Source organism: Python bivittatus, unplaced genomic scaffold (genome assembly GCF_059951505.1).
Source record: "Python bivittatus isolate LINGU-HERP-01145 unplaced genomic scaffold, Pbiv_v1 ctg000330_np1212, whole genome shotgun sequence".
NCBI lineage: Eukaryota > Metazoa > Chordata > Lepidosauria > Squamata > Pythonidae > Python > Python bivittatus.
The window spans coordinates 25160353-25174983 of NW_028277058.1; the positions used below are offsets into that span (position 1 = coordinate 25160353).

At 36.7% G+C, this 14631-nt stretch overlaps 1 protein-coding gene across 1 annotated transcript in view; it reads left to right on the plus strand.

The window, feature by feature from the left end:
* ACSS3 (acyl-CoA synthetase short chain family member 3) overlaps positions 1-14631 on the plus strand; it is a 56788-nt gene that overhangs the window by 9574 nt on the left and 32583 nt on the right. The window contains exons 2-8 of the mRNA XM_007440436.3: positions 1173-1317; positions 6107-6295; positions 8469-8603; positions 8896-9036; positions 11157-11237; positions 11316-11411; positions 13110-13261. Coding sequence (XP_007440498.1) covers positions 1173-1317; positions 6107-6295; positions 8469-8603; positions 8896-9036; positions 11157-11237; positions 11316-11411; positions 13110-13261 — 939 coding nt within the window. The remainder of the gene's footprint in view (positions 1-1172; positions 1318-6106; positions 6296-8468; positions 8604-8895; positions 9037-11156; positions 11238-11315; positions 11412-13109; positions 13262-14631) is intronic.

Sequence of the window (14631 nt, forward strand, 5' to 3'; positions counted from 1 at the left end):
GCACTGCTTTGCTTTGCAAGTTTTCTTGTACAAATATCTTGATTCAGCTTTTGGTCCAGGTGCTACATAATTTGGCCACAAAAATAAAGAGGTTTTCATTTTTAATTTACTATACCAAACAAAGGTATATCTCAATTGGTGAAAGTATCTTATCCATTGTATTTTGAGCTACACAAGCCTTTCTGCATGAAGTTTTATCATTACTGTGTTTTTTGAAGGTCACTATATTCTTCTCTTTTCCCCAGCTTTTTGTAACTTTGTAATGAATATGAATCGTACTTGAATGTTAAGTAAAAATATCTAAAGGATCTGCTGTTCCTTTTTCCTTCAGGTTTTACTTTTTCCACAACTTAAGTTATTTAGGATAAAGGATCCTGATTGAGAAAACCCAGAATTAAATCCCTCTTCAGCCAATAACAAATTAAGACTATGCACACAGGAGTTAATTATGGATCTTGAAATTTGTTGTTTCTTCAAGAGCAGGGCTAAATGTTCTGAGTTTAGTGCCATAATTCACAAATAGAGGTCATACTGGATAACTAAAAACCATTATGTGCCTAAGTTCTGTGCCACAAAGTATAGATTTCTCAGTCACCTGTTACCATGTTTCGATGTGTCCAGTCAGGATTCCAGGTTAATACCTCCAAAATCAGCTGTGAAACTCAAAATCAAATAATTACTCAAAATCTGTGTCAACATTTTCTGTTTGTGCTTTAGAAAAATTTACACATTTCTGCATAGGAATTGTAATTAGATATGTCAGTAGCATATACTTGTAAACGATATTACAACTCATGGGAAAAAATCAGGAAAGAAATACAAATTTTTAGCACGGTTTTGAAGAATTACCATATTTCACGTTTCATAACTAACAGAGCTCCACATAGGTTCACCTTTTGAAGGATTTCTTCCCTCTATCACCTCATTGTGAAAGTAGAAATCAGTTGAGTTTTCATAGATTTGTGTACGTAGGGTCAAGATCTGTGCTTTGAGATATATATTAAGTATACTATAGAGACAAGAGAGCAGATGAAGTCAGCTTTACCATTCCTCATGTATTCTGGAATCTCATTCTGGTTAAAAAACCCTACTTTAACAGAACATTATCATTAATATCCACTACATATTGATATTTAAGCCTAATTTTCTAATCCATTTTTTCCTTTTTTTAGGTTTGTTGAGGGAGAGCTGAATATTTGTTATAATGCTATAGATCGCCATATTGAAAATGGACAAGGGGATCAAATTGCTATTATCCATGACAGTCCTGTAACAAATATGAAAGAGTTTATAACGTATAAGGAAGTTCTTGAACAGGTGTGTTTAATATATATTTTTAGCAAACTAAATGACAAAGTAAAAATGATAAAAAATGTCCTATCATGTTTACAACATTTGAAGTATAGAAAACAGATAATTGCAAGTACATGAACTCTGTTATAGTTCATTTGATACAGATATGATTGCTCTGTGTTGTTATTGACCTTCTTCTACCAGTGAGTCTCCTCTCTTGTGTGTTTTCTCATAAAATCTCCCTTGAGCTGAGCTTGACTCCTGATGACTGTGCAGATACATCCATGTTGCTTTCTTAACAACAGTAAATGTGGTTTTCCCAGTTTAATTTGCATCCCTGAACATTCCTGGGGGCCTTCTGTACAAGTGTCCTCCATGTCTGACCTTACTTAGCTTTCTGAGATTAGCTGAGGTCAGAGAGATGCTGCCCCCTGCTGTGGCCATTTGCTATTTTCAATCTTTTCAGTTTAATTACAAGTAACATGACTGTGCAGCAGGTTAACAATTGAAAGGCATTACAAGATTGTCTTTAATTATAGATTTTTAACATAGAATAAGAGGGTGTATAATTAATTTGTACTGAATATTGAGCTGACTCTAAGTTTAATGTTTGTATAACAGAAGAGCTGTATGAGTGCAGATGATCGAACTACAAAGCTGTGTTCTTGTTTCTTTGAATACTTCTGTGTCTGGTGTAGATGAAAGCTTCTTCATCTATTTTATGAACAGCTTTAAAGATGTTTTCAGACTACATCTGTCTTTAGTTCTATTTATATAGGTTATTGTTTCAGTGAAGGTTGACTATAGATTGACTGTAGGCCAGATCTGGAAAACCATAGAAATAGTTTTGTATAAACAACCAGGTTTAGATCTAAATCCACTAGAGTTGTTGATTGCTTCCAGATCTTCTCCCAGTTCAGGTAACTCATGTTGAAGTCACTGCTGGTACAGTAAATGCCATGTTAGTAAATAAGAAATCAGCAACACCCATGACCTGATTCTGAATGAGTCCGCTGATCTGGCCCATTTATGCAGCTCAAGAATGTGGGGATATTCATAAGAAAAGTGACGGTTACCAAATATAATTAATGCTTGCCCTTCAGGATGAGAGGAGGACCTGGCTAAGAATAGTAAGAAAAGTCTCTTTGCAATAAATTGTGATTCTTTTGTTCCTAAAAGAGGGTTTGTAAGAACTTTCTTTTAAAAGTCTTTTTGCTCTGCTATGTTGCATAATTTCCAACTAGTCTCCATTTTTCCATTTTTGAATGAAATACATGATAATGTGCAGCGTATTGGTGTGAGCCCCAGTTTGCCTGACACATTTGCAAGATAGAATTTCTAAGCTAGAGACCATCTTCCAAGCCAACATTTTGTCCATGGGGCACCAAGTAAAAGGTACACGTAATGGATATTTTGATGGCTTTCCTTAATGTGTATTTATTAATATTTAAAATGTTTTCTTTGTTATGCTGCTTTAGATGCCATTAGCTTACTGATATACAGATACAAAGATTTAAACCCTATCGACATTAGACAATTTATTCCTATTTTGTCTGGTTGCACTGAATTATTGACCAACATTATATATTATAAAATACCTTATTTGAGTGATATATTTTTCAACCCAGGTACATAGCAGAGTTTAGCCAGTTTTAGCTGATCTTGAACAGGTAAGCAGGGACAAGCCTGTTTAGTATCTGGATGGAAGACCAAAAAATTCCAGTGCATTAGACTGGTGGAAATACAGTATCCTAGAAGATGACAATGATAAACCACTTCTATATTGTTTCCCAGAAAATTACATGGACGTATCTATGAAATGAACAGATCAATACCTTTGAATACCTTTGTTTATTAAAAAAATCAAACCTTAAACAACATCTACCACTCTGTTTAAAAGATTCAATTGTTTCCAATGGATACTATTTTTTAAAAAAGCACTTGGTTCTGTATATGGAAGTAAGATATGCGTAAATAAATCTGGCAGGAAGATTTTTCCCTGCACGAGATAATCCCATACTGGATCAAGCCATCATGCTTTACACTAGCAAAAAATAAAATCTGGAAGGTAGCTGTGCCTTACACATTTTATGCATTGAGTAGTTTAACCCTTAGGTATATTAAGCTGAGTGCACTTTTCATAATCCAATAAACTCAGTGGAATTTCTTTTGCCAAATTTCTGAAGAAAAATTAAAGAACCTGTAGAGGGGAGATAGGAACATGCACTGTATCTTTAACTTTCCTGGGTTGATTGGGCAAGTCTATACAGTAGTGCATTTTTAATTCAAGGTTCTCAGTCTACATGAGATGGAAACCTTGTGTTCTGGTTCTATGTCTTTTGGAGATTATATAGATTCATTGCTGATTTTCCTAATGTAAAAGAAAAAAAAATCAAAAACATCTGAAAAAAAGTTAAAAAGGGCCCCTATGTTCCTTCCCATTCTACAAATGCAGTGGAATTTGGTTAATTTGGTGGTTTCTCCACTTTGGATGTTCACTCTCTGTCCTGTAAATTGCCTTGTCCACTTCAGTACTCTAGCATAGGTAAACCATTTATTCAAATTTATTTTTCCCAGGATGCCTAGGAGGCATTGTGATGTGCCTGCTCATTGCGATTATGCCTTTTCCTCAAGTCAGTAGTCAGAGTAAATGTTTTACTGCATCTTCTCAATAAAAGAAATAGGCTCATCCTCCAGCTAAGGAATTAGGTGAGCTTTATGCTTACCGCTTCACTTCTCAAAGAGCTTGTTTTTTCTTCTTTCTTCCCTTGCTCATGCAATATGTATTAGTTAGAATGTAATACCTTCAGAGGGGAAGAAAAATAAGCCTCTCTATTGTGTAAGTCATGGTGAGCCGGTGGCTTGATTTCATAGAGGGAGAGTAATACCATCTAGCTGAACGGAAAGAAGAATGGGGTGTTAACTTCTGTGGGCTTCTTTCAGTTTAGAACAGGCAGTCCAAATAAGGAACTGGGAAATAAACTCCATTCTCCTCCTTCACTCCATCTTCCAAACTGCATTGGTGACAGGCTAACTCTGTGAAAGAAGCTATTTTGGCTGGAATTCATAAGGAAAGAAACCAAAAGAAAACCTACTTCACAGGCATTGCCTACATGAAAGCTACAAGAAGAAAATGTGCTAAAGGTCCCATGGAAGAATCAGGCTTAATAGAAAATAGGAAGCACCTCAAAGTTATGATAAATAGGTAAAAAAGTCTCAAAAAAGACAGCAAAAATTGTAACAATCTCTTCTGCCTACAAGGTAAAACATCAGATAGCTCGAGGGTTTTATTCAAAATGGTGAGGTTTGTACTCCAGAATTGGGCAGGGCCAGGGCTAGGGTCCATTTTGGGAGAGGTTTCAGCAATTGTACAGGGTGAAATAGTATCTGCAAAGCTTTAGGTATCCATTTTCCCCATTAAATTCTCCAACTTCCAAAACTGGACAAAAAGTCAAAATGTTTGTTGTAACCCACTAGGATTCTGGTGGTTGGGGGCCACAGAAGAAAAATTAGTGGACATATTTCTTATATCCTTGCTGTAAAACTTTGATAGGTCAAGAGAATTCTGAGGATGTACGTCTAAATGAAAACATGCTGAGAAATATATATTAAATTAAATATATATTAAAATGCAGATAGATTGCCTACAACACAAAGACAAGGGACTATTTCAAAGGACCGATGAATTGAAATACCGTTCGGCCTACTGTACTGTAAATATTTTTATATGTTGTTTGTTTGTTTTTATTTGTTGTTCCCCAAAAGCTCTCCACAAAAGCTTACATATTAACATGTCAAATCATGAGATGCAAATTCTGTAATTTGTATTGATGCTCATTCAGTTTTATTTGTAAGTGATGCAAACTGAGAATATAGCCAGATACTGTATTTTCTATGTAGCCATTGTAATGTGAAGTTCTATGTTTATGTGAATTTTTTTCAAATAATATTTTTTTGCAGTATAAAATCACAATGGCAGTTTTAATGTTAGTATTGTAAGGGTAGAGATATCAGAAATGCATTTTAAAAGAGGTAAATGGATCTGCATCAAGAAATAGGTGCATAAGTAATTACACCTGGATTTATTTTTATTTTTATTTTAGTCTTCAACCAGCATAAAAAGTTATGGAATTACTCACAAAATACAAGTTGTTACTAGCATTTAAACACAATCTAATTTTAATCTAAACATCATATAATAATACTAATAAAATATGTAAAATATCTGTAATAATACCTTAGCACTATTACTTCAACTGGATATATACAAGAATGTGAGAATGAATGTGTAAAGATACAAGCTTATTACAATTATTTCTAAAGTTACCAAGAATGCATACTAAATACGGAATGAAATTTAAAAAAAAATCTGATCTGACTTTGTTTAAGTATTAAATAACCTTAGACTCTCCTCTTTAATTTTTTTTTAAATACATACTTTGCATCAGATTTTGGTGAAGTATGTACATTTATTTTCATTCTGTCCTTTTTCTATACAAATTATTTAAACATTTTGTTTTTCAGTTTTCAGCTAGGGTGGGGTTTTTGGGGGGAGGTGAAAACTGATGTGAAATGGGGGAAATGCCGTATATATTATGGAAAGCTCATGAAAAGTTTTACTGGCTTTTACTACATAATTTTGTATAAAAGCGAGACTTGTTCTGTGGCCCTACATATATGCATACATACATGCTGTGCACACCTGCATGGAACTACCTTTTTAACATATGGGTTCTTTTAATAAAGTCAAAACAATACTTCATACCATTTACTTTAATTTCATACCAATAACTTTAAATTGCTACTTTTCCAGGTTTCCAAGCTAGCTGGTGTTATGGTGAGTCATGGTGTGAAGAAAGGAGACTGTGTTGTCATCTACATGCCAATGATACCACAGACAATGTACACTATGTTGGCATGTGCAAGAATAGGAGCTATACATAGTCTTATTTTTGGTGGATTTGCTTCCAAAGAGCTTTCTAGTCGCATTGATCATGCCAAGGTAATAAACATGTCTCATATTCTGAGAGGAAATGACAGTCTTAAGATAAATGCTTTGAACATCTACTTTTCCTGCACAGCCCTCTCCCAGTTTAGTTGTGCAAGAAGATCAGAGCTGATTTGTTTTACATTGTTGATGTATCTATATATGTGTATGCTGTGGGAAGGCACACTAAATGGTTATTATGGCAGCTGTAGTAAACCATAAAGCACGCATTTATTGGAAGAATGCTCTCTATCATTCTCTTTGGCACCAGAATATTCCCTACCACCTCCAGCTTTCGTTTATTCTTCATGCAAAGCTATTCTGAAGAAGTCACTTGGGGCAGGAAGCCTGGTAGATGCTAAGGGATCTATCTGCAGATACTTTGGCACATGTACATACCATGATGATTAATCCTGGCTTTAGACTGATGCTAACTGATTATTTTGGTTGTTTTTGTCATCACATTGGTTAATTTTTTTTACAGTTATAGGTAGCAATGAATTACAGGGGTCTGATCAATAATGCTCTTGTTATTAATAAGATTTCCTTTGAACTTCTAGCAAAAAATGTATTAATAGTAGTTCCTTCATGCGTTCACTAGAATGTATTTGGATGTCATGATCAGATGCCATAGATGATGATTTGTTTCTTCTCTCTTTTTACAGGTAATATTCAGCAATTACAGTGTTAAAAAGAAAGAATTCCAACTGCTCCTTACCTACTTTGCAGATGATTATGTTGTGGCTAATTCTTGTTTTTCTCTAAACTAACAGTATTCAGAAGGTATAGTTTAAAGGTAGGAGTAAAAGAGAATGAAGTTTCTTTTAGATTCTGGAGGGGATAATTAGTTTGGGTGTTAGCTGCAGAATAAAAGTAAACTCGGTTGTATCATTTTCTTCATACTGTCCTTGTAGTCTCTTTTTATTCTTTCAGTGAAATGTTGGAAAGAAAGGATGTAAAAGGGCTCAGGACTCTTTCTGTCTGCCCATCTGTCCATCAACAGGATAACTTTCCAAAACCAAAACAGAATAAGATAAAATGTTATGTGGGGGAGAAGCCAGCAAAAGGAAGATGGGCCAGATTTGGCCAGGAGCTGTGGAGGAAAACATTGCCCACCCCCCATCTCTCTAATGCATCTCTATATGACAGGCAGCTGGGCAGAGTCTTGGAATGTTGCTGACTGTTCCATTCTACGCCCCCCTTCCTTATCACATGACCCAAAGTGGAGTATATGTAGCCCACGTTGTACTTCTCCTGCAGACATGTAAACAGACACAGTTGCAGTCTGAGGGGAAAGGAGAAACACAGGGGTACAACAAATATGCACTTGCCCAGATTTTATACACTCGGGCAACATGTATGCATACACCCTGTTCACTGTAATAGCAGTTACTTCTCTTGTGAACTTTGCCATTTGTACAGGCTAAGTTGGTCTTTAGACTGAAGGACCTTTTGCACTAACTTGAGGAAAGACTCAATGGGTTAGTGAACTTTTACATTACAGTGTATATCTGATAAGGAAGCTTTAAAACTGGGATTTATACGGCATTACTAGTAATGGTTACAGTTTGAAAAATCTAAATTTGTATTTGAGGTAATGGGCAAAATACTGCTAGGTTAGGCAAACGATAAAGAAATACTGAGTTCAGACCTTTCTTCAGGCTAAGGATCATGTTTAGTTTTTTAGTGTGTAGGGTTGCACTAAATATTGGGGGAAAAAATAAAAGGAGTTTTTAAATTAAATTTAATAACATATTTATGCCACAAGGCAGTGAATCCAAGATTTAAAACAACTTGTAATCATATGGATGAATACAAGTTATTCTTTTGTCTTGCTGCAAATACATGTATATCTTTTTTCTCTTTAAACAAGTATGTGTTTATGCATGTATTTTCTGCGTGTAATTGTGGGGGAAAGACCCGGGGCTTCTTCGATGAGTGGATTCTTATCCTGTGGAGAAGGAGGTATGATCTTTGTGCTTAATTCAACTTGAGTATATGATATGCTTATGTTTCTACATATGGATTGAAAGTGAGGTTGTGGATTCAGAATCTTAATTTTGAACTAACATATGGGAAAGTCCAATCATCCATGCTAATTTATATATGTGTGTGTGTGTGTATAATTAATTAATTAATGGATATATTTAAATTATATTAATTTAAAACCTTTCTCTTTTTTTTTTAGCCAAAACTGATTGTAACATCCACATTTGGAATAGAACCTGGAAGAAAAGTGGAATATGTGCCACTTCTAGAAAAAGCATTGGAGATGATCAATCACCAACCAGAAAGAGTTCTAATTTATAGCCGACCTAATATGGTAGTTACAGCAAATAATTTTATATGCATTATTGCTCTATTCTTTTAAATTGTATTTCCCTAAATATCTTAATTGTAATCTCTAACTTCATTAGATTGTGGCATTTCATGATCTTTGTGTGAATCCCCTGCTGTTTGCATCCTTGAAATATACACATTTATATATGCTAGTATATCTACTAAAATTCTTGCATAAAGAATTTTTTTCTATTTACTATTTTTTTATTCTTTTCTGTGTGTATGTATACTTAAATGCAATTTTACAAGATGTAATGTTAGTTCCTTGTACACAGGGAGCTGTTCCTCTTAAACCAGGACGTGATTTGGACTGGGATGAAGAATTGGCCAAAGCAAAGCCATGTGACTGTATTCCTGTTCTTTCAGACCATCCACTTTATATTCTTTATACATCAGGAACTACTGGGACACCCAAGGTAGGTGTTAAGTTCTACTCCGCATCAGGGAGTATTTAATTACAGTTAATTTAATTAAAAATATCTTTTCAGGTTGGTGCTCATAAAAGGCATGTGTGACTGGAGTTGGCTGTAATTGCTTTTCATTATTAAATGTTACTTTTTAATTTTTGAAAATAAAATACGTGAGATGCTTGAAAGCTCTTTCTCCATAACTGAACTTCTCCTGTCCTATGGTTGCACCTTGGAAAATAAACCTTGGAGATTCTAGGGTTTTTTTCCCCCCTAGTTTTTTCCTAGTTTTTTAATGGGGTTTTTGATATTCAAATTCTGTTCATCCCTCTAACTGATATGGCACAACTTTGCTTCTTGTATGGAGTCAGGGATAAGATCAAGGGCCTGAGCTTGTGTATATTGGTGACATACGGTCAAAATCAATGGAATATTACTGTGTGTGAAGAAGCAGCAAGAAAAGACAAAGGACTCCCATAAGAAGCAAAAGGAGTGATTGTAGCAACATAGCCACCTTCCATAACAGAGATGAGAATGAAGAAAGGAAAGGCTAAGAGTCTAAGGATGGAGAATGCTTATGAATCATAAATAAATATTAAAAGCATAGACAGTTTTTACAAAGATATTTTCTAGTTGCCTAAAAAGATGTAGGCAGGCACCAGGTGACCTCTAAAATCCATGTGTCACTGTGGTATATTCAGTCTTGATGTAAGTGGGTTGTTTGGGGAATGATAGGAGACAAATAGAAATAGGCTGAGTTTTTCAAACTTTTATCAGGCTAGGGCTTTTTCAAGATTTGGGGGTGTTTTCCCTTTTCTCTTTTTCTGGCTCAGGCTGTTTACTATAGCTTTTATTCCAGCTGTTGTTGAGATCTACCTTGATAGATTTCTTTGTTGCTCATCCTGTTCCAGCATCACCCCCCTTCATCAACATTACTGCCTTTTTGGGAGGGGTGTCCTCTTCTGCTCATCTACACTTTCCCCTCAGCTAACCCATCCCATTGTGCTAAGGGCTAAGGTGCGGCTAGTGGAGCAGTTATAGACACAGATCCCTTAAGAAGCTGGATGTGGTCAAGCTAGCCAGCTGCAGACCCACATTTGTGATGGAGCAGGGCCAGTCAGGCCACTCAGCTGCAGCTTTGCCAGTTGACCGTGAGGATTTGTAAGGGTAGCTGGATGTTGCCAGGCCAGGTTGTCCATGCTATTCTAAATTCTTGGGGGAGGGAAGGAACCAGGTGGTGGGATGTGCTGCTCCAGGGCAGGGAAGGCCAGCTTCTTCAAGCCAGAGTCCAGCCTGTGCTTAAGCAAGACTGACCTGGTCTTCTCCAGTGTTGTTCTGGGTTTGGTCAGGCTTATTAAGCCATTGTAGCAGTTTCTCTGGATCTGGGAGGAGCTGCTAAGCCAGCAATGGCCAAGCTAGTTAGGTTGCGTTGGTGTGGCCTCTTTGAAGTTAGAAGGGGCCATTTGAGTGGAAGCAGCATCTGTCTCATTGCACTGAGCTGCATCCCTTTTCTGCCTCTCATGCACATTGAACTGAACAATCAATTGGATCAGAAAATGTCCCTCCAAAAGATTTTTTAATCTATAAAATATCAGAAATGGTGACTATGCCAATTCAAATGTGTGGGTTTTCCAGCCTGTACTGTTTTTACAGAAAGATGATGTGGATTAGAAGATGGAAGCTACCCATCTCTGAAATTCTAACTGTATTTTGTAGTAGCTAGACTAAGAACAGCTTGTTTTCTATCAGTTACCTGAAAGTTCTTATATCTATTCATGCTCTAAAAAAGTGATGGAAACCCTGTGCCCTTCCACATGTTGTTGAACTATAAGTCCATCTATTATGACCTTGTTGAAGTTTAGGAGTGTCTGGAGGACTGCAGAATGTTCACCATGCTTTAAATAAATGTATTGGATTAGCTGAATTGCAGAATCACAATTTTTCTCTTGCCATGATAGGATATATGTAACACTAGATTCTGAATAAAGAACATATTTATGCATCTTATAACTTATGCTTGAAATTCTGAAAGACTCCTAAAAATTAAGGAAAGCAATATTAATTTCCTGCAAGAAATTATTTGTATATGATTTTATGAATTATTTAAATTTCAAATTTCTTTCACTTAGGGTGTTGTCAGACCAACAGGTGGCTATGCAGTTATGCTAAACTGGACCATGTCAGCTATATATGGTCTTAAGTCTAAAGAGGTAATTTCAATTTATATAATATGTTTCAATTAAGAAAATCAGTGCCTGCATTTTAATACATTTTATATCTCATTTTAGGTCTGGTGGGCTGCATCTGATTTAGGCTGGGTGGTTGGTCATTCTTACATTTGCTATGGACCTCTTCTGCATGGGAATACAACAGTTTTATACGAGGTGATTATTTTTTAAAATGTTCATTATTTAATACATTTGAGTTGCTGTTCAGCAAAGTAGTCAACCTAAACAGACACATACAACTCTTCTATTAATTAACATATGTTCACTATTACTACTTTCGAGTACTAATTCTACTTTTGAGTAGTTGCACAAGGAATGGCTGGTTGTTAAGTGGTTAGGAAGGCTCTATCTTGGAGAAACAGAATTTGGAGAGCCTTCTCATTTGTTTTGCAGCTTATGTTAGCCTAGGAAAATCATAGTTTCCCACTATGTGAGCAAGCTACAATGAGCCTGGAGTTTGCATGTTTCTCTTTCCACTTCTCTAAATACTAGAGGAGAAGATTGGAAGCCTTTTCCTCTGATTTCTCTGATTTCCTCTGATTTCTCTGGAGAACTATGTTTGGTTTAAACTTCTAAGTAGTGAGAACAAACCAATTTCATACTGCAGTTTCAGATATTGTTTTTTAAACATATAAAAATAATCTCTATTCTGTTTCCATCATGAGTTCAGACTGGCTAGCAAGCTGTATCAGCAAATGACCAATCTTGTAGGGTTACTATCACTAGTAACATTGACAAAATTAGGGTGGCTTGAATGCACAGTTTGTTCTTCTACATCTTACAGCTTTTGTTAATTAGAAGGTTGGACTAAAACTATAGAGAAACTCTGGAAGTATGTGGGATGTTGTGGGTATCAGGCATGCCTCCCCAGTAGGATATTCCATCAGTGGGCCTCACAACCTTAAAGGCCCTCTGCCTATAGCCAATTGGGAGGAATCTCACCAAAGATGCCTGCAAGGCCCAGGCAGGTTAATAAGACAGTGACTTTTCTTGAAATATACTAGCACTAAGTTGTTCAGGGTTTTAAAAGGTTAGTTTTGAGACAGAAAATACTCCCAAAGTCAAACTAGGCCCTGAAAAAGTTTTGTATAGTTAAAAGGAACAAAAAATTCACTCATAGAAAAAGTCCCCTCCCCCCAACTCAGGTGTGCCACAGGTGTGAAATGGGGCCTCACTCACTTTGCATCATCCCATCCACCATGGTCCTCACTTTAACAAAAAAATGTCCAGTCTCCATTGACTAAAAGTCTGCCCATACCTGACATGTTCATCAACATTAGAGGATTGTTGTGAACATAAAACAACCAAAACCCAAATCACCACTTTGAATGAGAGAGAGAGAGAGAGAGAGAGATGGAGATGGAATAAGTGAGGTCTCTGAGTTGAGCTCAGTTTTGATAATTTTCATGGATACGTCCATGGAGTTTTCTTGATAATAATTTGGAAGGGGTTTAGTTTAGCCTATAATCCTGGGATTCTCAAGTAGTCTCACATCCCCAGTGGTAACCAGACTTGACTCTACTCCAAGTCCAGACAAGGTCTGCTTGTTTTTGTACATGCTGAGATGCATATGCAATGTATTAATAATTACCTAGTAACAATTTGATGCAGTACATGCAAGACATGTTAAGTTCCTCTTGTACCTCAGTAATTTATTCAGTGCATCACCAGACAGCTCTGAGACACTAATGTTGGAACATATGAATAATTTCCTCATGTTTGCACGCATTTTAGTCATTGCTTCAGCATTCTGCTGACAAGTTGATGTCATTGTCGAAATGAGCCCTTAAACTGTGAAAGAATTGTGGAATATTTTTTTACGCAATTACATTTTTAAAACAAATCTCTTTATAGGGAAAACCTGTAGGAACTCCAGATGCAGGTGCTTATTTCCGTGTGCTGGCAGAATATGGAGTAGCTGCCCTTTTTACTGCACCAACTGCAATTAGAGCAATCCGTCAACAGGACCCTGAGGCTGTCCTGGGGAAACAGTACAATCTGACAAGGTGAATTTGGGTCCCTCTGTTCATCATATTTGCAATGATGTAAAATTGGGTGTGATAGCAAAAGCCCTAGAAAACAGAAATAACATTCAAATTAGCCTTCACAGGTTGGACAAATGGGTTTAATACATATGCTCTATAAACTAGGGCAGCAGGAACAACACTATCTGAATGTGGCATTGATCTCATTAAACTTGTTCTGTGTTTATTTACTCCAAATACTTATCTGTGGTTGTTAAATTGCAGATGCACTTCTACCCTCATCTCTTTTATTCAGGTATTTTATTTGAAAGATGTTGTCAGATATCTTCAGTTACTGTACCTTGTAACTTAATTCTCTTTGTCATTAGCAAACACTATTTTATAATACTGGCACTTCTTATTATTGTTAGGCCTATTCATATTATTTAGCTCCTGAAATTCTACCAGAGTAGAATTTGTTTGTGAGGAAGTGTTATTTTCTATACTTCTATCTTTACAATAGACAGAACTGGATGATGATCTTGTATTTTTAATTGAACAGGGTAATTATCTTCTGAGATAATCCACTTTACTGCTGTATTCCTGTTTTGGCACAGTAGCTGGTTCTGAGTTTAAGAATCTGATTCCCCAGGAGATCTCTCAGCAGGATCAGTTTCTGTCCAGTTCACTTTAAACAAATCTGCTGTCTACTCTTCTAGTCAGCAGGAGGGCTGTAAAGGGTGATTTCTTCCTTCCCTCCTGAGACACCCATAAGAAAAATATAAACCTCTAAGTTATGAACAGAAGACAAATTTACTACTTGCATTAACAAAACAATAGCCATATAGCTATTTAGGCAGTATTACACAGGGACGAGGATGACTTGAAACAGCAGTTACTGAGTTCAGTGGGAATGAGAGGCTTGCCCAGAAATAGCAGTTCATCTTCCCTCAATAGACTGAACGCTCTCCTGAGCAGTACATTTCAAAAGCAGAGTGCCCACTTAAACTCCTCTCCCTGCTCTCATAATAAAGATGCTCATAGCCACAACTGCTGTTGCAGAAGTCTTGTGGAGTCGTCTCATTCTTCTCTTGGCTGCTTGATCCCCCTGGATCTTCCCCACTGGCCAGTCTAAATCCTGTCTGCCTCTTGGCTCTGGAAGCAACAGTCAGCCCATCCCCATCCACTGGGCGATTCCCTTGCTTGACAGCCTGAAACGTGACACAGCCTCTATCTCCCCGCACTGGCTGACTGTGCTAACTAATCTGAATCCCATGCACTTAATCACAGCATCGTGTGGCTGCAGGGAGTTGTGAGCCCTTTGAGGTAGAGCAGTACAGAGATTACAGGAATGCCACGTTATTGTTGTAGGGAGGTGTTGTCCAAACTTGGCCACTTTAAGATGAGTGGAC